The sequence below is a fragment of the Dipodomys ordii genome, unplaced genomic scaffold, assembly GCF_000151885.1.
Source record: "Dipodomys ordii isolate 6190 unplaced genomic scaffold, Dord_2.0 Scaffold14, whole genome shotgun sequence".
Taxonomy (NCBI): domain Eukaryota; kingdom Metazoa; phylum Chordata; class Mammalia; order Rodentia; family Heteromyidae; genus Dipodomys; species Dipodomys ordii.
The window spans coordinates 14,567,338-14,592,380 of record NW_012267230.1 but is presented as its reverse complement, the minus strand read 5'-3'; the positions used below and the strand labels follow the sequence as shown (position 1 = coordinate 14,592,380).

Below are 25,043 nucleotides of genomic sequence, written 5' to 3'. Positions count from 1 at the left end.
CCCATAGGGAAACTAGAGAGGGTACCACTGTCACACCTTGTGCTCCAGCAGCTCTGCTCTCTGCCCTAGGAAGCTGTCTTGGATGCAACTCATTCCTCCAGTTTCTCCTGACAGTAGAGAGCCAGTGCCAGGACCCCAAGTCCTGAGAGCACTGTGGCATAAAAAGGGGAATAAAAAAGAGGACCCTCGGAGCCTCATGTGCAGGATTTTTTGTGAGGGGTGGGGTGAGGCTGGGAAGCCTGCCTGAGATTGAACTCAGTGCCAAGGACTTCACCCCTTAGCCACATGTCCCCCAGTCCTTTTGCTTTGAATCTCTTTAATCAGGTAATCTCACACTTTTGCCCAGCCTGGCCTTGGACCTTGATCTTCCTATCTCTGCCAAGTATCTGGATTTAGAGGTGTGTGTAAGAAATGAGAGGCAAGGGACCGATAACGGGGTCAACTTTTGGGGGGGACAGACCTGCCAGGCTGTTCTAAGTGGGAATGGAGGCAGCAGCTGTCAACAGGTGTGAGTGAAATTTAAAATTCAGGGAGTGGACAGTCATGAGTCACATTATGTGGGCTGCCAGAATTGGGGGAGGAGTCACCTTCAGAAGAATGTAATGGGATTTGTGCATCACACTGGGGAAATGGTACAGCATGGGGAAACCGAAACTTAACGGATTTTTTTAACTAGGCAGGCAGTACTTTACAATATCCGCAAGATGATTTTGAGACTTTAGATGGTGTGCTACCCAATCTGACCCTGACATATAGGTTTTTAATTTGCTTTTTTTCTTTTCTTTTTTTGGGGGGTGAGGGGCGGGTTTCTGGGGCTTGTATTCTGGGCCTGGGTATTGTCCCTGAGCTGCTTTTGCTCAAGGAGAGCATTCTACCACTTGAGCCACTGTGCCACTTCTAATTTTTTTGAGTGGTTTGTTGGAGATAAGCGCTCCATGGGGCTGGAAATGTGGCTATGTGGTAGAGCGCTTGCCTAGCATGCATGAAGCCCTGGGTTCAATTCCTCAGTACCACATAAACAGAAAAGGCCAGAAGTAGCACAGTGAGATGAGTCTGATAGACTTTTCTGCTTGGGCTGGCTTTGAACCCCGATCCTCAGATCTCAGCCTCCTATGTTGCTAGGATTAGTGGTGTGAGCCACCAGTGCCTGGCTCCCAACTGGTACTTTAAGGAACTTTATTACTAGATCTTTATTAGTTTTTATCTCAAAGCAGCTGAAAAAGAAACCAAGTGAAACTCAGTGACATTCATTGCTTAACACCAAATCTGTAGACTAAGCTATTTCCGGAAAGTAAATGGGTGGGGCAAAGGCAGTTACTCTGACTCGTTTTCAGCTCCTGGCACCAAATTAAGAATCTTCTGGAACTGAACACAGCTCAAGGTAAGGGTGGGAGCACCATGTCCACGACGTGGGGGTTGCATGGATGGCTCATTATTGGATGCAGTTGGGAACGTGCAGGCCCGAGGGCGGGGGGTTCCGGCTGATGAAGGCCTCAATGAAGGGGCAGCCCAGGTGAAACAGGCATGAATCAAGATCTTCCTTCCTTCCCCCTTGTATAACTAATATATGCTAATTTTATTTGTTTATTGTGCCTGTACTGGGGCTTGAACTCAGAGCCTAGGTGCTGACCCTTAGCTTCTTCCACTTCAGGCTAGCACTCTTAGCACTTGAACCAAAGCTCCAACTCGTTTTTGGTGGTTAATTGGAGATAAGAGTCTCATGGACTTTCTTGCCTGGGCTGGCTTCCAACTGTGATCCTCAGATCTTAACCTCCTACATAGCTAGGAATATAGGCATGAGCCGCTGGTACTGGCCATGTATGCTAATTTTTTTTTAAATCAGGCCTTCCATCCACCAGGAGTTGCCAGGCCAGGGCAGGGTCAGCCACAAGGTGTCATGAGATTTGGGGGTGCTAAGAAAGAAGTGGGGAGGGAATGGCAGAGAAAGTGTTAAAAGCCTACTATTTTCTTTACACCCACGCCGGCCACCTAGTCCTCTGCCTTCCACATCCCCAGGACCCAAAGGTGCCTTGAGGTTCTGTGGGGGCCCTGTGGCAGAGGAGGCATGCAGGCAGCAGAGGAACGGGCTGACAACAAGAAGGAAGTGGCAGTGTCTTCTAAGGACCCAGAGAACCATGTTCAGCATGCATGTGGGGACCCTGGGGTGCAGAGGAGAGATTCTGAGGAGCCGCCCTCTGAGGGCAGACTGCTTTCCAAGATGACTGAGGAATGAGAAAGTGGGAGGCCGGGGCTGACACCATCCCACAGGCCACCGGGACCCTGACAGGAGTCGGCCTGGGTTGTAGCTTAAGGAGGGCATGACCAGAGACGCACTCACAGGCAGCTAGGGACCTTGTAGGGACTGCAGAGCTCCTGTTCCAACTTCCTAGCTGCCTCCCCTGTTGGAACTATCCAGAAACAGGAGTGGGGGGGGGGATACAGGGGAGGGGCAGGTGAAGGGCAGCTTAGTGACCACTCCTGTGTACATCCGGGCAAGCAACTGACAAGAGCAATAGAAAGGGGTGTATGGGAGACTGGGCCCTTGGTAGGCAATCCCTGTACCTCTTGAGGGGTTTCTAGCTGGCCCAGCCGCAGGCAGAGGCCACTCAGAGGCCACATGGAGGGTGGGTTGGGGCAGCCCATGGTCTCGAGGCCATTCCTTTGTGCCCTCTGTCTAGGTGCTCCTACCAAGCACAGGAACAGCTAGGGGGTGGTAGGCAGGGCAAATGGGGCCCTGCCATGGGCTGGGCTTCATGGTCCCCAGGGAGTCAGGGCAAGGGTGGAAGGTGACCTGGACTCTCCTCCCTACAGGACTGAGCGCTCTACTGTCTCAAAGATGGTGGGAACGGAGTCTGCCGTTTCAATCTCCTTGGTGAGAACCAAAGGCCCCTACAGGCCTCCCATGGGCAGTGAGGGCAGGCACTCCGTTGCCTTCCCACGGGCAGATGCCCCAGGGCACCTGAGATGGGCTATCCCTGACCGAGGGCCTGCAGCTGTCAGAGGACACAAGGCTCCCTGGGCCTCCACCCAGATGGGGGCCCAGGCCTCTGGGAACCTTGCTGAGCAATCAATCAGAGGGAACATGACCCAAGGAGCCACAAGGCCCCTCTGGGGCATGCCACCTTGCCCACCTCCAGTCTGAGTATCAGCCTGGTGCAGGGTGGGGTCCCCGGCCCTGAGGGAAGCGCACTCATCTAAGGCCAGGGGGGAGGGAAGGGCAGTTTGCGTCTGTTGGGAGCTTGTTCTTCCCTGGCAGCTGGGTGGGACAGAGCCATCTCCAGGGTCACTGTGATCGTCCCTGCTCCTGTGTCCTAAGGGACCTGAGCCTGTAGACCCCCTTCTTGCCCCCCAGCTGTGGGGATGGGCATGGAGCTAGGGAGGTCAGGGGCCCATCTTTCTTCTACTAGTCACTGCTGAAGACAGTAACTGTGAAGGCGACCTTTACCGGACCTGTGGCATGGTTTATTGGAGCTGTGGTGGCGGTGGTCATTGTTGGTGCTGTCACTTATTATATCACAAATAAGGTAAGGACTTTGCTCTCCATGGCAGACCTGGGATGGATCTGCAGCCAAGGTTCCCATGAGTAACAGGAGGGGTGGGGGTGTTGGTGGACTGCTCAGGGTAGGTGTGCAAGAAGGGGCGGGGTCCCTCTGGGGTGCTCAGCACCCTCCTCTTCCCTCGGCACCTTCCCCACCCCTCCCCCTCCTCAGTGGCTCAGCTGACCTGCCTCTCTTTTTCAGGTAAAGATGATGAATGAGAATAAAATAAAATGATGGCTGCCTATTCAGTGTGAAGCCCTGGATTCCAACTCCCCCCAAAAAAAAATTGTTTAAAGATACAATTGTTAACCAGGCCCTGGTGTACTGTGACAGGAAGGCCGCTGACAACACACAGTACACATTCCAAATTTTGAGCGTGAACAATGTAAGAAGTTTCATTAAACACAATTAGATGTGCTTATCAGATGCCTGGCTTTTTTTTTCCCCCTAGAACTAGACTCTAACCTGCAGGATCCTGGGTCCTTCAGCACCCACCTCCAATCCTTACAGCCCTCGGTCCTGCTGTGCCTGGAAAAAAAAGCCCTGGATTGCTAAGTAAGCAAAGTCCCTGAGGTTTCTCTTTCCTGCTTCCTCGGCAGGGAAGGGAGCAGTGGGAGCTTGTCTGGGCCCTCAGGGGAGACCAGGAAGTCCTTACTCTCCCTGCCGGGCACTCTGCCCTGGGCCAGACCAGTTCCTTGACTACAAGTAAACACAGAGCCACTGGCAGAGGGCCCTGGGGCCAGACCAGTTCCTTGACTACAAGTAAACATAGAGCCTAGACGGCAAAGTTCTGAGACAGGAAGAAACCACCTGAAACTCAGGACTTCCGGCTTCTTCCAGAGATCTTAAGCTAAGTGCCTAGAACAGCCTGGACTTGGTTCCTCACCTTAGAAGTGGGCCACTGTCCTTACGAGCTCTAGAGTCCTACCCTGTGGCTAGATATGACTGACTCTGCCTTCTAGGGGTCCTTCTCTGGGAGCCCTCATCCCCTCCTCCACACCCTCCCAGGACAGCCGGCTACCCTTCCCCAAAGCCTCCCCAGTCCCGTGGCTGCTAGCGTCTGGGTCCCAGCAGAGAGGAGTACTAAGCAAGCACTCTGCCACTGAGCTCCCTCCCCAGCCCCAGTAGGCAATATTTTAAATAACTTTTATGTTTTTTCAGTCCTAACAATGGTTCTCTCATGTGAACCAGGCCATTCCAACTTTTCCTGTGCTACCTTGTTTTTAGAAAATTACTTATACATTCATAGGTATGACCTGTTCCCACATTTCTAAAGTTGCCAAGCCTGAGCTGCAGCAGGTCAGAAAAATCCAGACTCCACACTGCCGTCTCCAGGGTAAGGTGTTGGTGTCATATTCTACCTGCTGCATTTTGTCCACTAGGCTTTCTCAAAAGGACTAGGGCAGCCGGTGCCAGTGGCTCATGCCACCAGCTTTTGTGGCTTTCCTAAATTTTGTACGTAGATGTCTTAGCAGCTGAACAAACAATCAGTCAAACGTAGTCTTTCAATCCCATCACCCCTGACTGTTTGCCACAGACCATTTTAAGTGCAAGTAAGGGTTTCCTGTAGGCCTCCATGAACTGGGTAGCTTTGAGCAACTAAGTTTATTCTTTCACAATCCTGGAAGAAAAAAGTACAAAATCAGGGTGTCAGGAGTGCTCACTTCCTCTGCAAGTTCTGGGGAAATGCCCTCCTCAGCTCTTCCAGCATCGCCTGTCTCCCTTCATGTCTCTGCCTCTGTACTCAGACTCCTCCACTGGCCTGTATGTCTGCCTCCATTTCCTGTCCCCTTTGTCTTAAAAAGACGCTCATCATCGGAGGGCTGGGGATGCCACTCAGGGGAGGGCTGGCTTTCAGATGTACAATCTGCAGCACCAGAGAAAGACAGAAACAAGTCAGGCGCTGGTGGCTCAGGCCTGGAATCCTAACTACCCAAAAGGCTGAGATGTGAGGATCAATGGTTCAAAGCCAGCTCAGGCAGAAAAGTCACTAAGGTTCTTATCTCCAACAACAACACAAAAAGACAGAAGTGGAGCTGTGACCCAAGTGGGAGAGTGCTAGTCCTGAGCACAAAAGCTCAAAGACAGCACTCAGGCCCACAGAGTTCAAGTCCCAGCACCAGCGAAGAAAAAAAAAAAAATGTGAAGGGGTAGCTTACCTAGAGTGGGAAAGGCCTTGCGTTGGATCCCCAACCGGCAAAAATGAAATCAAACGTGCCAGAGAGTCACACCTGTCATCCTAGCTACTCAGGAGGCTGAGCTCTGAGGATCGCAGTTGGAAGCCAGCCTGAGCGGTTCAGTTCGAGAGACTGGGATCTCCAATGAAACCACCAGAAACACGGTGTGGCTCAAAGTGGTAGCGCACTAGCCTTGCGAAGGGCTGAGGGGACGGAGCCCGCCCAGGGCCCTGGGCTCCAGCCCCGCGGCCCACCAAAGGGAGATAAAATAAGTTCGGAAGGTCCCTCGGTGTTGCTAAGGAGTGAAACCGGCTCGGGGGGGCTCGCGGTGGACCCAGCGCGGGGCAGCCCCTTCGCCCCGAGGGCGCCCGCGGCCTCTCCCCGCGGCCCGGCCGGGGCGCTCGGAGCCCGAGGCTCCCGGGGGCCTCAGCGGAGCGCGGAGCTGCAGCAGCCGCTGCGGGCTGCGCCCAGACGCACCCTGGTGCCCACGGCACCGGGCTGCTATAGAACTACAAGGGTCCGGTGCTCAAACGGCCAGGCCGGGGCCAGGGCGCGGGGGCCGGGCGGGCCGCCAGGGCCGAGCGCCGCCGCGGAGACCGGAAACCGGAATCCAGGCTGCGGGCCCCGCGGAGGAAACGCCCCTTTCCGACAACACCCAATCCGTTGCCGCCACGCCCCCTCGATCCCGCCCCGCGCGCCGATTGGTCGGTCCGTCAGCCCGCTGCCGCGAGGGGAAGACCCGGAGAAGCGGAGTCCTGTGAGGAATGGGCTCTGGAGCCCTACCGCGCATGCTCGCGCCTTGACCCCAGATTGAGGTGACGGCCGGAGCCGAGGTGGGGGGGGGGTGCCCTGAGCATTGAGGCGGAGGGAACCCGCCGCGGCTCCGTCGCCGGAGAGGGAGGGCCCGCTGCCGTCGGTGAGGACGGGCCCCAGCGGGCGGGGAGGGCCCGGTCCCGCGATGGACGACCCCCCCGCCCAGCTCTGCGGGGTCCGGGGGGCTGGGGAGGGTGCCCCTGCCCCGGCGTGCCGGGTTCTGCCTCCTCGGCTCGCCTCCTCGAGGACCCCCCGGGCCTGACGCCCCCCACCCCTCCGAGAGCCCCTGCCTTCCCGCCCCGTGCAGGGTGCGCCGCCCCCACCTGGTCCTGTCCCATCTCGGCCCCGGAGGCTGGGAGTCGGAGGTTTGAGGGCTGGAGGCTGGGGAGACGATCGAAGGCCCGGAGCGGCCTTGGGGAGCCGGGGGGCCGTCTGCGTGCAGCCTGGACGGCCCCCCACGGCAGTCCTGTCGGGAAGATTCTGGGCCCTGGTGCTGAGGGAGAAATAATCACCTGGTGAAAACTCCAGCTCAGTATCCCACACCTGTAGAGTACAGCCCAGGACCTTCGGGTACCCCCAAGCGCACCGTCTTTTCTCCCACTGCCCTGGGCACTGCGTGTCGCATCATCCCTTCAGAAGCCCGGTCATGCGTGTCCTTCGTGGACGCTTCCCACAGATCGCCGGGAGCAGCTGGGGCTAGCCCACTTTGCAAGCAAAAAGACAAAACAAAACGTTCACAACCCTTCACATCTCGCTTATTAACAACCTCTGCTCCCTTCATCACTAATCCCAGAACACATGAAATCAGCCCAGAAATGGGAAGGGGTTTGTCTTCCTATGAAGATCATTCTGATGACCTGAAGAAGGAGCCAGGCAAGGTTCCAGCTCCTGGTGAGGTTAGTTAGACCTTGTATTATTTTCCTGTGATTGCCATGAACAGATTGCTACAAATTTAAGTGGTTTAGAACAGAACCACAGTTAAACCACAGTTATACGGAAGCTGGATGTCTGTCGTGGGTGTCACTGGAAAAATGGAAGTGTAAAGCCACCAGGCTCACACCTTGTAATGTGAGCTACTCAGGAGGCTGAAATCTGAGGTTCCAAGCCATCCTGGTCAGGAAAGTCTGTGAGATTCTTATCTCCAATTAACCAGCAAAAAGCTAGAAGTGAGCTGGGTGCCAGTGGCTCACTTCTGTAATCTTAGCTACTCATGAGGCTAACATCTGAGGATTGAAGTTCAAAGCCAGCCTGGACAGGAAAAGCTGTGAGACTTATCTCCAGTGAAAAACAGAACACTGTGACTCAAATGATAGAGTGCTAGCCTTGAGTGAAAAACCTCAGGGTTCAAGCCCCATGACTGACAAAAAAAAAAAAAGAAAAGAAAAGAAAAGTGAAAGTGGAGGTCTGATTCAAGTGGTAGAGTGCCAGCCTTGAGTGGAAAAGTCAAGCAAGAATGAAAGGCTCGGGCTGGGAAGGTAGCTTAGTGGTAGAGTGCTTGCCTTGCATGCATGAGGCCCTGGGTTCAATTCCTCAGCACCATATAAGCAGAAAAAGCCAGAAGTGGTGCTGTGTCTTAAGTGGTAGAGCGCTAGTCTTGAGCTGAAAAGCTGAGGGACAGCACCCAGGCCCAGAGTTCAGGTCCCACAACCGGCAAAAAAAAAAAAGAATGAGAGGGTCTTAGTTCAATCCTCAGTGCCAGCACACACACACACACACACACACACACACACACACACACACACGGGCAAGATGAGTGGGGCTGCATCCCTTGGCTTGTGGTCCTTCTCCATGTTCAAAGCCACATCTCTGTGGACCTTGCCTCCGTCATCATGCGTCTCTCCCAGTCTTCTGCCTCCCTCTTCCACTTAGAAGCAGCCCAGTGATTAAGCCTGAGGATAATCCAGAGTGAACTCCTGGTGAGCAACTCTAATTCCATCTGCATCCTTCCTTCTGCATCTCCTCAGATAAGGTGAAACTGTCAGGAATTAGGACCTGGACGTGGTTAGGGACGCCCCTCTGTCTCCCACAGACCTGACAGTGTGGGAATAATACCCCTGGGTCCTGCCTGTGGTGTGATGCTGGGCTTGATCTACCCTGAACTCTGTGGGAAAGAGTCCTGGGCTGAGGGGCCCTTGTCATCACACGCCGGCCACCTGAGGCTCGGCATCCCCGTGCCTTGTCGCTTGTGCTGCTCTTGATCACCGGCTGAGGAGCTGTCTCCCCGGTGCGTTGGCTATTTTTAATTTATTTTTACGGTTCCCTCTTCTTGGAACTAAGTCGCTGAAGCCTACTGACAATCCAGAGAGAAGACGTAGCGCCACCTCCTGGAAGAGGGCGTTTGTATTCAGTTCTTTAGATCAGTGTGGTTTAGGGATTGTTTTATTTTTTTTTTGGGGGGGGAAGGGGTTATAATCCTGATCACCTACTTGGAAGGTCTGACCCTGATATCACAGGATCTTGTTCCGGACTCAGGGTGCTTTTGTGCAGGACTTGGAGGAGAGCCAGAGGGGCCGACTCACGCTCTGCCTCCCACCCTCTCTCACCATTCCACCCAGGTTTCCAGATCACTCCTTTATCTCTGTCAGCTTGTGTTGTGTCTGTTTTTAATGCCAGAATGGTGTGAAGGCTGACAACCTACTACTTGACCCACAGCTACACTTCCAGCTTTTTTTTGACAGCCAATTGGAGATAATATCTCAGATTTTTCTGCCCCAGCTGGCTTCCACCATGATCCTCAGATTTCATCCTCCTGAGTAGGTAGGATTTACAGGCACGAGCCACTAGCACCCACCTTCATTTTCTCTTGTGTATTATGTCATATCTGAATAGAGACTCTTTTTTTTCCCTCTGAATAATGGACTAATGAAAAAAATTGCCTTGTGAGTAATTATAGATTGATTGGTTGATTGATTTTATTGGTGGTACTGGAATTTGGACTCAGGGCTTTGCCGTTGCTAAACGAGTAAGTCTACTGCATCTTGAACCAAGCCACCAGCCCTTTTTGCTTTAGTTATTTTTGTCCTTTTTTATCCAAGCTAGCCTGGAACTATGATTCTCTCCATATAACTAGAATTGCAAAATGTACACCACTAGCCTTTTTTTTTTGCCTGTTCTGGATTTGAACTCAGGACCTGGGCACTGTCCCTGAGCCTCTCTATACTCAAGGCTAGCGCTCTACCACTTGAGCCACAGAACCACTTCAGGCTTTCTCTGCTTATGTGGTACTGAGGAATCAAACCCAGGGCTTCATGCATGCTAAGCAAGCACTCTAACACTGAGCCACCTTCCCAGCCCTAGCCTTTTTAAATGTTAAGTTTTTTCCTGTTGTAAAGGTTAATTCATGCAAAAAAAAAGATGAGGTCATGAACATTACAATTTGAGAACAGAGATTTGTGGAAAGTGAAATCACTCCATCCACTAGATCCTCCGTAGATCTACCTGCTGGAGCCTGAGGAATAAGGATTTCCTTCACTCACTGGCTTGCCTCCTCCCCTAGGACAGAGCCTGGGAGCCCCAGTAACCTGGCCAGCAAGGAGGAAGAAGAGGAGGAGGAGGAGGTGAATCATGTCTGCTGGGGGTCTGGCGCTGCCGGAGAGCCCAGGCGCGGCCGGGCTCAGCATGCCCCTGCCTGAACCCAGTGAGCCAGATGTGAAGGCTGACCCGGAGCCCTCGGAGCCTGGCAAAGCTGTGCTCCCCGCTGCCCCCAGGAAGCCCAGGAAGTTCTCCAAGCTGGTCCTGCTGACAGCCTCCAAAGACAGCGCCAAAGTGGCTGGGGCCAAGCGCAAAGGTGTGCACTGCATCATGGCCCTGGGCGCGCCAGGCCCTGCCACGCTGGCCAAGGCCCTCCTCAAGACCCACCCAGAGGCTCAGCGGGCCATTGAGGCAGCTCCCCCCGATCCCCAACAGAAGCGCAGCAAGCTGGGCCTGGGTGAGTTTCAGAGAACCACACACACACACCAAGATGGCCTCTGGTCCCTTGTCAAAGCTGCCCACACAGAGGATTGACGTCTGTCCCAAGCGTCTCTGTTGCTCATTCTGGCCTCCTGGCCCTCGACCCTGAGTCCTCTGAGCACACGTGGGAGGTGGTGGCCCTGGGGTGGTGGGTGCTGGCTGTGCATCCCTTCAGAGCTGGAGATCCTGACTCTGCCCCTGCCATTGCTTCCAGGTGTCCATGCCCCCCCAGGCTCCTCCCCTGCAGCCTGCACACCTCACACCCCTACTCTGTCTGTAGGTGGAGCTGGGGGCCTGGCCTTGTGTACCTTCCACATGTTCTAGAAGCCATGCATGGCCAGTGTAGAAAGCGCCTTCGTTTCTGCAGTTAGCTGCTTTGTCTCCACTTCCGGAATGGTATTGGGCACTGGGACTCAGAGAAGCCAGAGACTGGGTGGCCTTGTGCTGGCTTTTCCAAGGCTTTTCCAAACTCCAGTGAAGTCTGCCAGGACCTGAAAAGACAGGGTTTCCTCACTGTGCAGGGGAGCCCCTTGGGCTCAGCTGGGCGCTCATCTGACAGCCAGGCACAGAGCCCCTAGATACCCCGAATCACGGCCTGGAACTCTCAGGGACCAAAGGACTCTGTCTCCATGTCCTGCTGGGGGCTCCCACACCCATGGGAGTCCTGTTGGGGAGTCAGAGGGGACCTGACCTGAGGCATATCCTGCCTGTCAGTTCTCTGAGTGCTTCCATGTGACTGACCCTTGAGATTCAGCAGCCCAGGCGTGGAGGGTGGAGTCTCCAGGACCTGTGGGGTTGAAGAGGAGCCCATGTGGGAGTGGGAGGTTGGCCAGGAGCTGATGCCACAGAGAGAGGGGATTAGGGTCTGACTGGGGACTGGTTCTCCCCACTGGTTTTTCTTTTATTTTGGGGGGGGGTCCGGTTGTATGGCCTGAACTCTGAGCCTGGGCGCTGTCCCTCAGCTCTTCAGCTCAAGGTGAGTGCTCTACCACTAAGCCACCTTCCCAGCCCCTCCTCACCGTTATGGGTAGGACACGGCTATCTCTGGGGTCCCTCTGTAGCCAGGCTTCTGCAGGGGACATGCAGAGGGAGGGCCACCCCTGGCCACAGGGCCAGCCGCCAGGCTCAGTAGTAGGCAGAGCAGCAGCTTCCCCAAATGTTTTGGAATTAACTCAACAGCCTTTGTTGCCCTTGGGTTGAGGCCCTTCAGGTCCCTAGAGTGGAGATTATTTCTCTAAGTCAATCATCAGAGGCTCTGGCCTGGGAATGTACCCCACCCCACCCAGCCTGGAGGAGTGCTTAGAGCCAGGCCAGGTAGGGGGCTCCCAGCACAGGCTGGGTCCTGGGATGTCCAGGACCAGCCCTTCTCAGCCCCGGTCCTTTACCACCAGCCTGACCCACCTGCCTCCCCTCCAGATGCTGACACCAAAGAACACAGCGGATTGGCTGCAGTGGCTCCCATCCTGCTCCCAGAAAAGGCTGCTGGGCACCTGGCCCCGTCCACTGCGTCCCTGTAACCTTGCCAATGGTGGAGCCGTGGATCCTTGGAGGACCATCACTGGGAGAGGGGAACGAGGGGAGGAGCTGTCCACAGGGCTCTTAGAAGCCCATGGGGAGTGGAGCGGAGGTTTGTTTTCAAAAAGATCAAGCATGTTACTTTTTGTAAGAAAAGACATATTCAAAGGGAGAAAATAAGGAGCCCTGTTAAAGTATTTTAGATTGCCAGAAAACCGCACAGACATCCAGGCACAAAGAGCAAAGAAAAGGCTTACTGCCAGTAAAGGGGCTGCCAAGACCCCTTCCCACAAGAGAGGAGTGAGAAGAGGCACCAGCTATTTCTGAGGTGATCTATATAACCTTCTGAGGCTAGGAGAGGCTAGAAGGGACCAGGAGGCAGAGACCCTGGTGTGGATATGAGGCTCAGGGGCTTCATCATGGTGGACTAGGATTTAGGATTGGGATCCAAATAGTAGATAAGGGTTGCTGCAACTGCCCAGACCTGAAGGTCACTCGAAGGAGCTCTTGCTGCCTTTGAGGGTGGTGGCTGCCCCAGAAGAGTGCCAGCTCAAGGTAAAGGGTTTGGAGGCTGATTATTTACTGCCTTTACTACAGGGGCCTAGTGTTGTCTAGGAAGGGAGCATGCCAAGCCGTAGAGAGGGGAAGGAACATGCTAAGTTATGGGAAGGGAGCTCATTGGGCTAACCAGCCCTATGCGATTTCCCATTGCAGATGGGTTTTTAACATTCCAGGATTCTGGGTTCTTGGGACCTGGCTCCAATCCCACCAGCCTAGAGCCCTCCTCCCTCTACCAGCCTTCACGTGCCTCTCGCCTCTCCAGAGTAACCAGAGCAGGTGAACCATCCTCTATGGCTTCTAACCCCAGGCTTCGCCGCTCTAGACCCCTCTGGCCTGGAAAATGAGCCACTGAAGATAACTAGGTGGGTGGCTCCAAGGTTTCCTCTTCCTATTGCCCTTAGAATGGGGCCAGTGGGAGCTCAAGGCCCAGACCCTGGATAGCCAGGCCATTCCCTCCAGGGGCCTGTCCCTGGGAGGCCTCAGACGCCCACCTGCTGGGGCCTCCCACGATCAGAAGGTTACTTCCCTGCCTAGCCCGCACCTCGCTTCTTCTGGGTGAGGTGGCACTGAGCCTTTCCCCTAGCCCACTGGCTGCCACCAGGCTGGATTAAACATGAAGGAAGCAGTTCCCTTCCTCCAGCCCTCCACCAGGCTCCTCCACAAAGCTTCTGGCCTTTGGTTTCCTTATTCTTTGAAAATCACCTCTGAGTACAAAGAAGCCTTCAGGTTATTTTTTTTTTTCAGTGTAGGATGTAGAAGCTGTTTATTGTTAAATAGGATGTTTTCAAAACCAACTAGCATCTGCATTTTGCTATATTTCTTTTACATGGAAACTTCTTCTTGCCTGGAAACTTCTGCTAGTTCTATGTTTAAATAGAATCCACTGATTTATCCTTTGGTGAGTGTCCGTGTGTGTGTGTGTGTGTGTGTGTGTGTGTGTGTGTGACTAGAGCCATATGGGGGATGGCAAGCACATCTGGGCTTGGAGAATGGCCAGTACTAGTGAGCAAAGTAATATCCTGAACACACCTGTAATCTTAGCCACTCAGGAGGCTGAGATCCGAGGATTGAGGTTCAAAGCCAGCTTGAGCAGGAAAGTCTATGAAACTATAGCCCCAATTAATCAGCAAAAATGCCAGACTGATGGTATGGCTGATTTGGTAGAACATCAGCCATGAGCAAGCAAGCAAGCCAAGCAAGATCACAAGGCTCTGAGTCTAAGACCTAGAAAGGGGGTGGCTTACGTTTATAATCTGAGCTTTGCAAGAGGCTGACATCTGAGCACTGGGTCAGAAGCTAGAACAGAGATGAAAGTCTGAGACACTTATCTCCAATTAAACACCAAAAAGCCAGAAATAGACATGTGATTCATGTGGTAAAAGGCAAGCCTTGAACAAGAAAGCCAAGAAACAGTGCCCAAACCCTCAGTTCAAGTCCCAATACCAACACACACACACACACAGAGAGTGCACAGCACAGCACAAGCAAAATAGGGGGAAAAATGAGCCAGGTGTAGGGGTTAGCTTCTGTAATCCCAGCATTTCAGAGGTGCAGATAGGAAGATCCCAGGATCCAGGTCAGTCTAGGCTCCATAGTGATTTCAAGGCCAATCTGAGCTAGATCATGAGGTGCTGTCAGAAATGCAAGCACTGCTGGGCGCTAGTGGCTCACGCCTGTAATCTTAGCTGCTCAGGAGGTTGAGATCTGAGGGTCGAGGTTCAAAGCTGCCCAGGCAGGAAAGACCATGAAACTCTTTCTCCAACCACTCAGAAAACCAGAAGTGGTGCTGTGGCTCAAGTGGTAGAGTGCTAGCCTTGAGCTGAAGAGCTGAGGGACAGTGCCCAGGCCCAGAGTTCAAGCCCCACCACAGACAAAAAAAAAATTAAAAAATAAAGAAACACAAGTGTTAGAGAATGGCTCAGTAGACAGTCTGGATACTGAGTGGGTATGTAGTGAGATGTGGTATGGGTTGGATCCTCAACACCACCAACAAACAAGACAAAACAAACTGAAACAGAGCTGGAGGTGCCAGCTCAGCAAGCTCAAGGCTCCCATGCAATCCCCAGAACCACAAAATCAAAATCACACAGAACAATGATCAATTGGACATCGATTGAAGAACTTTTATGGTTCAAAAGACATCACCTGAACTGGATCAAATATCTGATGAAAGATGCATAGCTAGGATATATAAATAAATAATCATACTCAATGACAACCCAGTTTTTAAAAATGCATAAAGGCATCAGATGTCTCTCCAAAGAAGCCAGACCAATGGACAATAGCCACCTCAGAAATGGAGCCTCACACCCCGCAAACCCCAGTCCCAGCCACAAATCCCGCCCTAGCCCCGCCCCTGATCTCCCCTACCCAATCCCAGGGTGGCCCCGCCTCTTTCGAGATGAACGGCCCCGCCCCTGCACGATCATTGGCTGGGACGACCGTCAGCTCGGCGGCGCCCTGGGAAGAACCAGAGAAAAGGACTTTATCCCAGGAGCGGCTGCGCAGCCTTACTGCGCATGCTCGCTGGGGGGGGGGCTCTGGGGCGTTCCGAGAGGTCCGCACCGCTTCGGGGCCGCGCGCGCGCGCGCGCGCACGCGCAGGGCACAGGGCGCGCTCTCGAAGGGGCCATTGGAGGCTGGGAGCCGGCGCTGTGGGGTTGTGGTGGCCCAAGTGGCCGGGGCCTCCAGGTCGACGCCTGCGGCTGTAGCGGCCGAGGCCAGGGACCCGTCGCGGGAGAGGGAGGGCCGGCTGCCGTCGGTGAGGACGGGCCCCAGCGGGCGGGGAGGGTCCCGTCCGGCGGATGGGCGCCCCGGGCCCCGCGGGCGGTGCTGGGGGGGGTCCGGGCCTGCGTCACGGGTGCCGCCGCCTCCCTGTGGGCCGCCCGGGCTTCGCCTCCTAACTCCTCGTCCTCTTTCCCCTCAGCCCCTTGGCCTGAAGCCGACACCCCCAGATCGGGGGCCTCCCCGCCCTCGCCGCCCGCCCCCCCGCGGTGCCCCCGCCCCCATCTCCGCGTCCCCGGGCCCCAGTGACCTTGCACTTTGCGCCGGTGACGGCTTTCAAACTTCATGTCTGAGAAACGCGCCCCGTGTGCAGACCCTGTGGTGCCCGAGGTTGGATGGCTGCACCTCAAGTTTTCAAAGGGAGCCGCAGACCCCAGTGCACGTGACGCAGATGATTCGGCCCTCCTCGGATCCATTGCACGCGCATCCATTCCATCCCCACCCATTCCATGCCGGCCAACACGCGAACCCGGGAATGGGGGGCCTAGTGGGAGGTCTGACGGACCCCTACAACCAGATAACCACACGTAAACTTCCATTTCTGCTGGCGCTTTCCAGGGCCAGCGTCGTTTCTGGAATGTGATTTAGATTTTTTTTTTTCCGGTGTGATTTGGTTAGGTTTATCTGGTTCCTTTCCCAAAAGCCACTAAATCAGACTAGTGGAAGAAGTCTGTGTCTGACGTTGGGGCTAGACCGTGTGGAGCTGGCCATGCTGAGTAAGCCACAGAGCTAGAGGTATGCTTTAGATGCCTGAGGAAGCTTCAGCTTTAAAAAGAGGAACCTGCCAAGTGGTTCCTGCCTGTAATCCTAGCTACCCCAGAGGCTGAGATCTGAGAACCCAGGTTTAAAGCCAGCCTGGACAGGACAAGTCTATGAGACTCTTTATCTCCACTTACCTACCAAAAAGCCAGAAATGGAGCTGTAGATCAAGTGGTAGAGCCCTAACCTTGAGCAAAAAAGCTCAAGGACAGCACCCAGGCCCTGAGTTCAAGCCCAGGACCCAGCACAAACAAAGAAATAAATAGAAGAGGAACTTGCTGGCAACCTTTGGAGAGAACTGGCGTGAGTGCACATTGAAGTATTGCTGAGCATTGCTGTGCTGAAGAGGAAGGTCTCAGATGGAAGGCAGGTGCAATCAGGTACACAGACGAAGATTTGAAGATGCATTAGGCCAGGTGAAGGAGTAAAACTAGCTGAGATTCTAGTCTAGGATGACTTGGGGTGCATTGTTAGCTTTCTGTAAGTACAAAATATGTCCAGGAACTAACTTATAAAGACAAGAGGTTAACTTTGGCTTACAGCTCAAAGATTTCAGTCCAGGACTGTGAGAGCACTTTGGGCATCTGGCAGCAGTGCTGTATAGCAGTAGTGAGGAGCATATGGTCCTTTTCAGGGTCCGGAGGCAAGAGAGAGGAAGAAGCAGGGATTCCTCTTCCTCTCAAGGGCACGCCCTCCCCAATACCTCCCACCATGCTCACATCTTAATGGTCCCTTCCCACTCAGCCCTTTAGCACACGGGGTTTGGGGGGGGCCCTCATGAGTCATTTTAGAGCAGGAGATGTGAGGTAGGGGCCTCCCGTTAGCTAGAATCTCCCTTTTTGTGGTACTAGCATTTGAACTCAGGGCCTCATGTTTGTTAGGCAGTGTACCATTTCAGCCATGCCCCCATTCCGTTTTTTAACTAGAATCTCACTTTTTTTTTTTGGTCCAGGCCAGCCAAGACCTCGATCCTTCTAGTTATGCATCTCTGCATGGCAGGCACAGGCATCACACCCAGCTCTTATTGGCTGAGATAGGTATCTGGAGAATATTCTGCACAGCTGGCTTCAAACCGTAGTCCTCCCCATCTCTGCCTCCTGCAGAGCTAGAATGACAGGTGTGAGCCTTCACCCAGCTGGGATCTCCCCTTCTGCACCCTTTAAGTTGCCTTGAAGCGGTGGCTCTCAGGCAGTTTTGCCTGTCAGGGGACCTTTCAGCTATATTGGTTGTCATAACTTGAGGGGCATCTGTCCTGTCCAGCAGGTAGAGGGCAGGGGTGCTGTTAACAGCAGTTAACAGTGAGCAGAACAGTCTCCCCACACCCACCCATATACACATACGACAAAGCGGTGTCTGGTCCATACAGCAGTGGCCACTGGTGCCGGGCTTGTGACGCTGTCTTAGAGTAGCACAGGGTAATCTTCCAGAGGGTGGACACCAGCCCCTCTCAGGAATGACAGCACACAGACCGTGTGCCGTCACAGCAGGGCTCTGGAACCAGGCAATGCCCACCCCTGAGTTTCATAGTTCATTAGGCAGGGCAGAGGGTGAAGGAGGAGCCATTGAGATCCTGCAGGAAGGGTTTTTTCCCTCTTCTTTGTTGGAGGTAAGGTCAGGCTGTTACACAGGCTGCTTTTCTTTTTTTTTTTTTTGGTCCAGTCATGGGGCTTGAACTCTGGGCTTGGGTGCTGTCCCTCAGCTCTTCAGCTCAAGGCTAGCGCTCTAGCACCACTTCTGGCTTTTTTCTTATGTGGTGCTGAGGAATTGAACCCAGGGCCACAGGCATGCAAGGCAAGCGCTCTACCACTGAGCCATCTTCCCAGCCCCACACAGGCTGCTTTTTTAATGACTTTTTTAACTGCTTCACTTTCTAAACAGGTGGGATCACAAACCTGCACCACTGGCCGTGCTTGGGAGGTTTTTTCCAAAGCTAGGCCTTCCCTCCTGTAGTCCTAGCTACTCAGAAGAACTGAGATTGGAGGATTGGTATTTGCTTTGTATCAGTCCTGGGGCTTGAACTCAGGGCCTGTGCACTGCCTCTGAGCTTCTTTTGCTCAAGGCTAGTGCTCTACCACATGAGCCACAGCTCCAATGCTGGCTTTTTTGGTAGTATATTGGAGATCAGTCTCATGGACTTTCCTGCTTGGGCTGGCTTTGAACCATGATCCTCAGAACTCAGCTTATGAGTAGCTAGGATTACAGGCCTGAGCTATTGACACCCAGTGAGGACAGATATTTGAAGCCAGTCTTGATAGAAAAGTCTATGAGGCTCCATTTCTGAAATAACCAGCAAAAATGTTGCCTGCTCAAGTGGTAGAGAGCCAGCTGAACAAAGAAGCCCAGTAAGAGCGTGAGCTCCTGAGTTCAAACCTCAGCATTAGAATGGGGAGGGGTGGAGGAAATGAAGGAAAGGAAAGTTAACTTGACGTTATAACTCTAGAATCTAGAAGGTGGCATTAGTCATACTCCAACTGGGAAGACAGACGCTTTGCTAAGACTTTACCTGGAATTTAATGGCTCTCCTGGGAGAAGACTAAGACACCAGCAGGAAATTCTAGGTAATCCAGAGTGTGGACATGGCTAGAAACTGCCACTACAGCCAGGCTGAGAATCACGGGCAGCCAGGAGTGCTAGGCAGAGTGTGTGGACAGCACAAGTGGAGATGCTGTCCAAAGCAGGATGCTGCGGGGGTCCCGGCCCCTCTGCGGGCCTCCATTGGCCAAGTTGGACTTGAAACCCCCCTGAGGGGTACAACTAATCAACTATAAAGAAACTGGAAGGACTCAATGTAGCTCAGTGGCAAAGCACTTGCCTAGCAAGTACAATGTCCTGGGTTCGATCCCTAGGGCCTAAAACAGAAAAGACAAAACAAAACAAAATAAAGTTAGAAGGAAAGAAAGAGAGAGAGGAAGAAAGAAAGAAACTGGCAGCTGGGCGCTGGTGGCTCAGCCTGTAATCCTAGCTACTCTGATAAGGCTGAGATCTGAAGATTGAGGTTCAGAGCCAGCTAGGACAGGAAAGTCTGTGAGACTTTTATCTCCAATGAACCGCCAGAAAACTGGAAGTGGAGCTGTGGCTCAAAGTGGTAGAGCGCTAGCCTTAAGCAAAAGAGCTCAGGGACAGTGCCCAGGCCCTGAGTTCAAGCCCCATGGGAAAATAAATAAATAAGTAAAACCTGGCCTTTGAGACACAGGAGGATAGTGGACTGCTCCCTGGGGAGCATACTGTAAGCACCAGCTGCTCAAGGTCAGGGAAGGACACACTGGGTCTGGGCCAGCCAGGCGTAGACTCTAGTCCTGACTTTCATCAACTGTGTAGTCCTAGGCCATGCAGGGAAATGCTTGAGGCCACTGCCTCCCCAGGGCAGAGTGACACCATGGTGACTCGGGACAAGGCCCCAGGTTGCAGTAATAGACATCAGGGCTGACAGCACAGGATCTCCTACCTGACAGGGCCCAAGGCAAGGAGGCCTAAGGCAAGGGACCCTGAGGAGATGCTGGGTGAGTCCCAGGGGCAGAAGGACCAGAGGGGCGGGCTGTGGGCAGAGGTCTCCTCACTCACCTCGCCATACTGTACAAGAGAGGCCTCTGGGAACATTTTCTGTGTCAATGCATTGCTAGTACCAAGGTTTGATCTTAGGGCCTTATACTTGTTTTATTTGCTTGCTCAGCTGGTACTCTGTGACTTGAGCCATGCTTCTGGCCCTACTTTGTTTTGTCGGTTGTGGGGCCTGAACTCTGGGCCTGGGCGCTGTCCCTCAGCTCTTCGGCTCAGGGCTAGCCATAGCTCCACTTCCAGCTTTTTCTGAGTAGTTTATTGGAAATAAGCGTCTCTTGGACTTTCCTGCCCTGTCTGGCTTTGAACCTCAATTCTCAGGTCTCAACCTCCTGAATAGCTAAGGCATGAGCCACCTGCTCCCTGCCAAGGATCCTTCTTTTCCCCTAAGCTTTACATAGTGAGAGAGAAACTAGGAGATGAAGTTTTCTTTCTTTCTTTTGTCCGGCCAGTCCTGGGGCTTGAACTCAGAGCCTGGGCATTGTCTCAAGGCTAGCACTCTACCACTTGAGCCACACAGCGCCACTTCTGATCTTTTTGGTGTTTGTGGTACCGAGGAATCAAACCCAGGGCTTCATGCATGCTAGGCAAGCACTCTACCCCTAAGCTACATTCCCAGCCCCTGAAGTTTTCCTTGAAGTTTATTATTTTCCCCATGGTAAAGAATTCAGGTTCATTCTAAACAACATGGAGAATGCAATTTAAGAGAAAAGGAAATCTGACTGGGCTCTGGTGGCTCACTCCTGTAATCCTAGCTACTCAGAAGGCTGAGATCTGAGGATCTCAATTCAAAGCCAGCCCAGGCAGGAAAGTCCATGAGACTCTTATCTCCAATAAACCACCAGAAAACCAGAAGTGGTACTGTGGCTCAAGTGGTAGAGCGCTTACCTTGAGCTGAAGAGCTGAGGGACAGCGCCCAATCCCAGAGTTCAAGCCCTATGACTAACAAAAAGAAAAGGAAGGAAGGAAGGAGAAAATAGAAAATCCAGCTGGCTTCAATCCAAAATCCTTAGACCTCAGCCTCCTGAGTAGCTAGGATTCCAGGCATGAGCCACTGGCGCCCAGCTTGGACATTTCCTATAAATGAATTCCTGTAATACTTGGTCTTTGGTTACTGGCTTTAAAAAAAAAAATCCAAATTCTGTTCCTTTTCATTTGCTGAATGATGCTCACCACGGCCTCATCTGATCATGCAGCTGCTGAGACCTTGGTGAATGGACTTGGGTTCTCAGTCTAGAAACCTCAGGGCAGAAGTGGGGGTCCAGTAGGAACTGGAACCACAGAATTGTCACCGATTGCAGTGCAGAAGCTTAAAAAAGGGGGTACTGCAGCCTTGCTTGGGGTACTGACTGAGAAAGACCCCCACCAACTGCATCCTCCCAGAATGACAGGAAGGCCAACCCACACTGATGACTGCTGGGCCCATCAGCCCTCTCCCCCCCCAACCCCGAGGAACGCTCCCAACACCCTCATAACCACAGGCCTGCTCAGCTGAGGCCGCAGCAAACAAAGGTAGCTGCTCCCCCATAGTCCTGGCACTTCCCAAGGACTGGGCCATCCTGGGACCTCCAAACTAGGATAGAAGCTTCTGAGTGCTGGCGCTCACCTGGCCTAAGCCATATCTAAGTGAGAGCCACAGGGCTAGAGAGTCCAGGCAGGTCCTGGACACACGAACAGTGAAGTCTTCTGCCTCCTCTGCCTCCAATCAGGTTTCTGCCTCTGGCCTCTGGTGTAAACTGGGCCAATAGGAATGACTGGCAGGGAACCCCAGGGCAGGAAGGTTAAGTGGACAAACTTATGAGTGCGCCACTTCTGCACCTGCAGGGCCAAACCTCCACCGGGGAGAAACTCCACTGTCAGCCTGCTGAGTGTCTACTGACAGTCGGCCTAGATGGGGAAGGGAGGCCATGGCTGCCCGGACGGAGGTGCAGAGCAGAGGCGTGGGGCCCGCTGGTCCTGCCCCAGCTTCTCAGCTGCCCCATGCTCCATCCCAGGCCCTGACCTGTTTACCTCCTCCCTTAGGACGGAGCTCCTGACCAGGGAAGAAGAGGAGAGAGTCATCTTCTGCAGGGAATGGAGCGTGGCGTCGGGATGCCCCTACCCGAGCCCCGCAAGCCGGAGGCCAAGGGAGTGAAGGCCGGCCAGGCGCCCGCTGCGGGGCGGGTCACCAGCGTGATCCTGGCCGTCCCCAAGAGTCTCCCAGCCCCCAACCAGGGTGGAGACGGGGTGGGCTCTAAGCCCACCGATCCGCCCCGTGCTGTGTCCTTGGAGCCGTCTGTGCCCCCCACCCTCGCCAGCACCTCCCCCACCCCGCCAGCCAAGGAGCAGGTGCGGCCTGTCCCGAGGAAACGCAGCAGAGTGGACGCAGGTGAGACATCTGGACGGCCTGTCGCCCCTGATCCCAGCACCCCGAAATCCAGCTAGGCGCCCTCGTGTCACCCGCTTCCAGTAGAGCCTCTTGGTGTGGTTTGCCCGCTGCAGGCTGGGGTGCCAGTGCCATCATGCCACGCCTGTGGGTAGGAATGCCAGTGACAGCAAAAGCTCTTACGCTTGCCGGGCGCTGGTGGCTCCTGCCTGTCATACTAGCTACTCAGGAGGCTGAGATCTGAGATTGAGGTTCAAAGCCAGCCTGGGCAGGAAGTCCATGAGTTTTATCTCCAATAAACCACCAAAAAACTGGAAGTGGCGCTGTGGCTCCAGCGCTCACCTTGAACTGAAGAGCTGAGGGACAGCGCCCAGGCCCAGAGTTCAAGCCCCACGACCGACAAAACAAAAAAAAGTTCTTAAACTCCTCCAAACACATCCACTGCATCCTGAGAAGCCAGCTGCACAGTGTACACTTCTGGCCCAACAGCTGGGGGGTCCAAGGAGGGACCCCACTCATACAGACCCCATCCTCCTCCAGAGCCCCTCACCCCACCCTCCCTGGCCTCCAGTCTTGCCCCAGGAAAGCTAACCAGCCCTCTCCTTGCCCTCAGCTGCCCCCCAGCCCCTGGAGTTCCTGAGGACGCCGTTTGGAGGCCGCCTCCTGGTGTACAAGGGCTTCTTGTACAAGCAGGAGAAGGCGGTGGGCGACAAGGTGTACTGGAAGTGTCGCCGGCACGCGGAGCTGGGCTGCCGGGGCCGGGCTGTCTCGCGCGGCCTGCGGGCCACCGTCATGCGGGATCACTGCCACCCGCCCGACGAGGAGGGCCCAGAGGCCGGGTGTGAGAAGGAGACACTGCCTGGTCCCGGCCTGCCGGAGGGCTTGGGCGAGCCCCCCGGTCCAGAGGGCACTGAAGGCCAAGAGGAGGAGGCACTGGACGGCGTGACGCTGTGGCCACTGCTGGAGGAGCCGGACCCCATCCTCCAGCAGCTGGCCCTGGAGGAGGAGGAGCGAGCCCTGGCCCTTTCGCTGCTCAGGCTGCCTCTCAAGAAGCGCAAGCGGAGGCCCGGTGAGCACGCGCCCCTTCTTCCTCTTAGCAGGCAGGAACCTGCCGGTCCTTTCATGCCCAGACAGAAACGGAGGGTCCCCCAGGGCTGCAGGCCTGGCTCAAGCGGGAGACAGCCAGCCAGCCTAGCCAGGGAAGCTTGAGCCTGAGCTCAAGCTAAAACCTAGGCGTGTCAGGTTCCATGTGTTTCCCCAAAATGGGCTCAAGATCAAAAATACAAATGTGCCCCGGTAGTCCCGGGCCAGCACTACTGCTCCTAAACCAGCTGGGGCTCTGGGGGGAGGTCCTTCCAGAATTCTCTGATGCAGAAAGGCCCAATGTAGAGGCCTGGAAATCTGAATTGGAACAAGCCCCAGTGCTTCTGATGGGATGGAATCCGGGCAGGATCCCTGGGAAGGCTCGTCAGTTGGTCCCAGGTTCAAATTCCAGCCCCATCCACCGGTGGCCCTGGGCCTTAGAAAACTTGCTCAAACGCTGGTGTCTCTGGAGCTTTATCCTGAGGCAGATGCAACAGGCTGGGCTGCCCTGGGGGGCACTTAGCAGGTGGGGGCTTGGGGAGAGGTGGGTTTTATTACCCGCAGTAAGGTAGTGGGTTCCAGAAGCCCTGACCCCAGAAGGATCTAAGGGTCCCAGGCTGGGAGAGCCAGATGCTGAGGCAGGGCGGGACTTCCTTTCCACTGAGTATCTCTCAGTGCTGCTTGACTTAGAGCAGCGTGAGCATGTATTATTGAAAAGGTTTGATAAAAAAAAAAAAAATTAAGCCTACATGGCAACTCCTTTGTAACAACTACTTAAAGATAATAATAAAGAGAATGACATTAAATAAACCCTAACAAATGAAAACACAGCCAAGAGCAAACAGGAACATGGCCCAGCCCCTCCTGTTGTGGCCTAGGGCGGGGGGGGGTGTGGGGGGCAGGAGAGGAAGCCCAGCTCTGTTCTGGGTAGCACCAGGGGCTGTGTTGGAATGGGCTGGTCTCTGCTAAAGTTCCCTGTCACACCCAGCTCTGCCACAGCCTGCGCTGCCGCCACCTCCCTATCCCCCTCCTCCTCCTCCTCTTGTCAGTCCTGGGGCTTGAACTCAGGGCCTGGGCACTGCCCCTGAGCTCTTTCCCTCAAGGCTAGCGCTCTACCACTTTGAGTCGCAGCTCCGCTTCTGGTTTTCGGGTGGTTAATCAGAGATAAAGGTCTCAGTTCCTTGGTTGCCCAGGCTGGCTTTGAACTGTGATCCTCAGATCTCGGCTTCCTGAGTAGGTAGGATGGCAGGCGTGAGCCCAGCCGCCCCTCTGTCCTCCTGTCCTCCCTCCAGGGCAGGGTCGGTCCCTGGAGTTCCTGAAGACCTGCTATGGGGGCCGCTTCCTGGTGTACCGCTCCTTCCTCTACAAGCGGGAGAAGGTGGTGGGGGACAAGGTGTACTGGACGTGCCGCGACCACGCGCTGTATGGCTGCCGCAGCCGCGCCATCACGCAGGGCCAGCGCGTGACCATGATGCGCCGGCACTGCCACCCGCCCGACATGGAGGGGCTGGAGGCCCGGCGGCAGCAGGAGAAGGCCACGGAGGAGACCACGGCGGACGAGTACGAGTTCGTGGGCCATAGCCTAACGTGCGCTGTGGACAGTCTGCTCTCCCGCAGAGAGACGGGCGCGCTGCCCGCCCCCCGACCCCAGGGCCGAAAGCGAGCCAAGGCCCAGGATCAGGAGCCCCCTGCCCAGCCCGAAGCCCCCCAGGGGCCCTCTGACGAGGACCCGGGTGAGTCTCCCTCCCTGGGGGCTCCCCGCTCCAGAGCCCAGCCCTCCGCCCGTCCGGCAGTCCCGCCCCGGCCTCCACCTCCCTCCCTGAAGGTCCTTCCCATCTTCCCACAGGAGGCCCCGAGTTCCTGAGGACGCCCCTGGGGGGCAGCTTCCTGGTGCACGAGTCCTTCCTGTACCGGCGGGAGAAGGCGGCGGGGGACAAGGTGT

The 25,043-nt window shown here is 54.7% G+C and overlaps 2 protein-coding genes and 1 long non-coding RNA gene across 8 annotated transcripts in view; all 3 read left to right on the top strand.

Annotated features, from left to right (window-relative positions):
* The first annotated feature begins 2,004 nt into the window (after window positions 1-2,004).
* On the top strand, window positions 2,005-3,516 carry LOC105982128. 2 transcript variants are annotated; one of them, XR_001174866.1, is made up of 3 exons: window positions 2,005-2,025; window positions 2,812-2,872; window positions 3,408-3,516. It is a non-coding gene; the product is annotated as an uncharacterized LOC105982128 (long non-coding RNA). The 2 variants fall into 2 exon arrangements; XR_001174865.1 differs by lacking the exon at window positions 2,005-2,025 and adding an exon at window positions 2,073-2,150.
* Window positions 3,517-6,464: 2,948 nt separating this feature from the next.
* On the top strand, window positions 6,465-13,453 carry Flywch2 (FLYWCH family member 2). Of its 4 annotated transcripts, none has more exons than XM_013011585.1 (4): window positions 6,544-6,632; window positions 8,374-8,445; window positions 10,026-10,457; window positions 11,897-13,453. In XM_013011585.1, exons 3-4 carry the CDS (start codon window positions 10,094-10,096, stop codon window positions 11,995-11,997), a joined length of 465 nt encoding a protein of 154 aa, XP_012867039.1. In that variant the 5' UTR covers window positions 6,544-6,632; window positions 8,374-8,445; window positions 10,026-10,093; the 3' UTR covers window positions 11,998-13,453. The 4 variants fall into 4 exon arrangements, with proteins under 4 accessions (XP_012867041.1, XP_012867039.1, XP_012867040.1 ...); XM_013011586.1 differs by lacking the exon at window positions 8,374-8,445 and adding an exon at window positions 7,323-7,425; XM_013011587.1 differs by lacking the exons at window positions 6,544-6,632; window positions 8,374-8,445 and adding an exon at window positions 6,465-6,531.
* Window positions 13,454-15,180: 1,727 nt separating this feature from the next.
* The window catches only part of Flywch1 (FLYWCH-type zinc finger 1), a 12,292-nt gene continuing 2,429 nt past the window's right edge, over window positions 15,181-25,043 (top strand). Inside the window, exons 1-5 of one of the 2 annotated variants that reach the window (XM_013011582.1) lie at window positions 15,181-15,316; window positions 21,676-22,021; window positions 22,632-23,087; window positions 24,394-24,834; window positions 24,948-25,039. In XM_013011582.1, the coding sequence (XP_012867036.1) occupies window positions 21,727-22,021; window positions 22,632-23,087; window positions 24,394-24,834; window positions 24,948-25,039 (1,284 nt within the window). In that variant the 5' untranslated portion in view covers window positions 15,181-15,316; window positions 21,676-21,726. Of the gene's footprint in view, window positions 15,317-18,580; window positions 18,657-21,675; window positions 22,022-22,631; window positions 23,088-24,393; window positions 24,835-24,947; window positions 25,040-25,043 lie in introns of those variants that run through there. The other variant, XM_013011583.1, reaches the window with a different exon arrangement.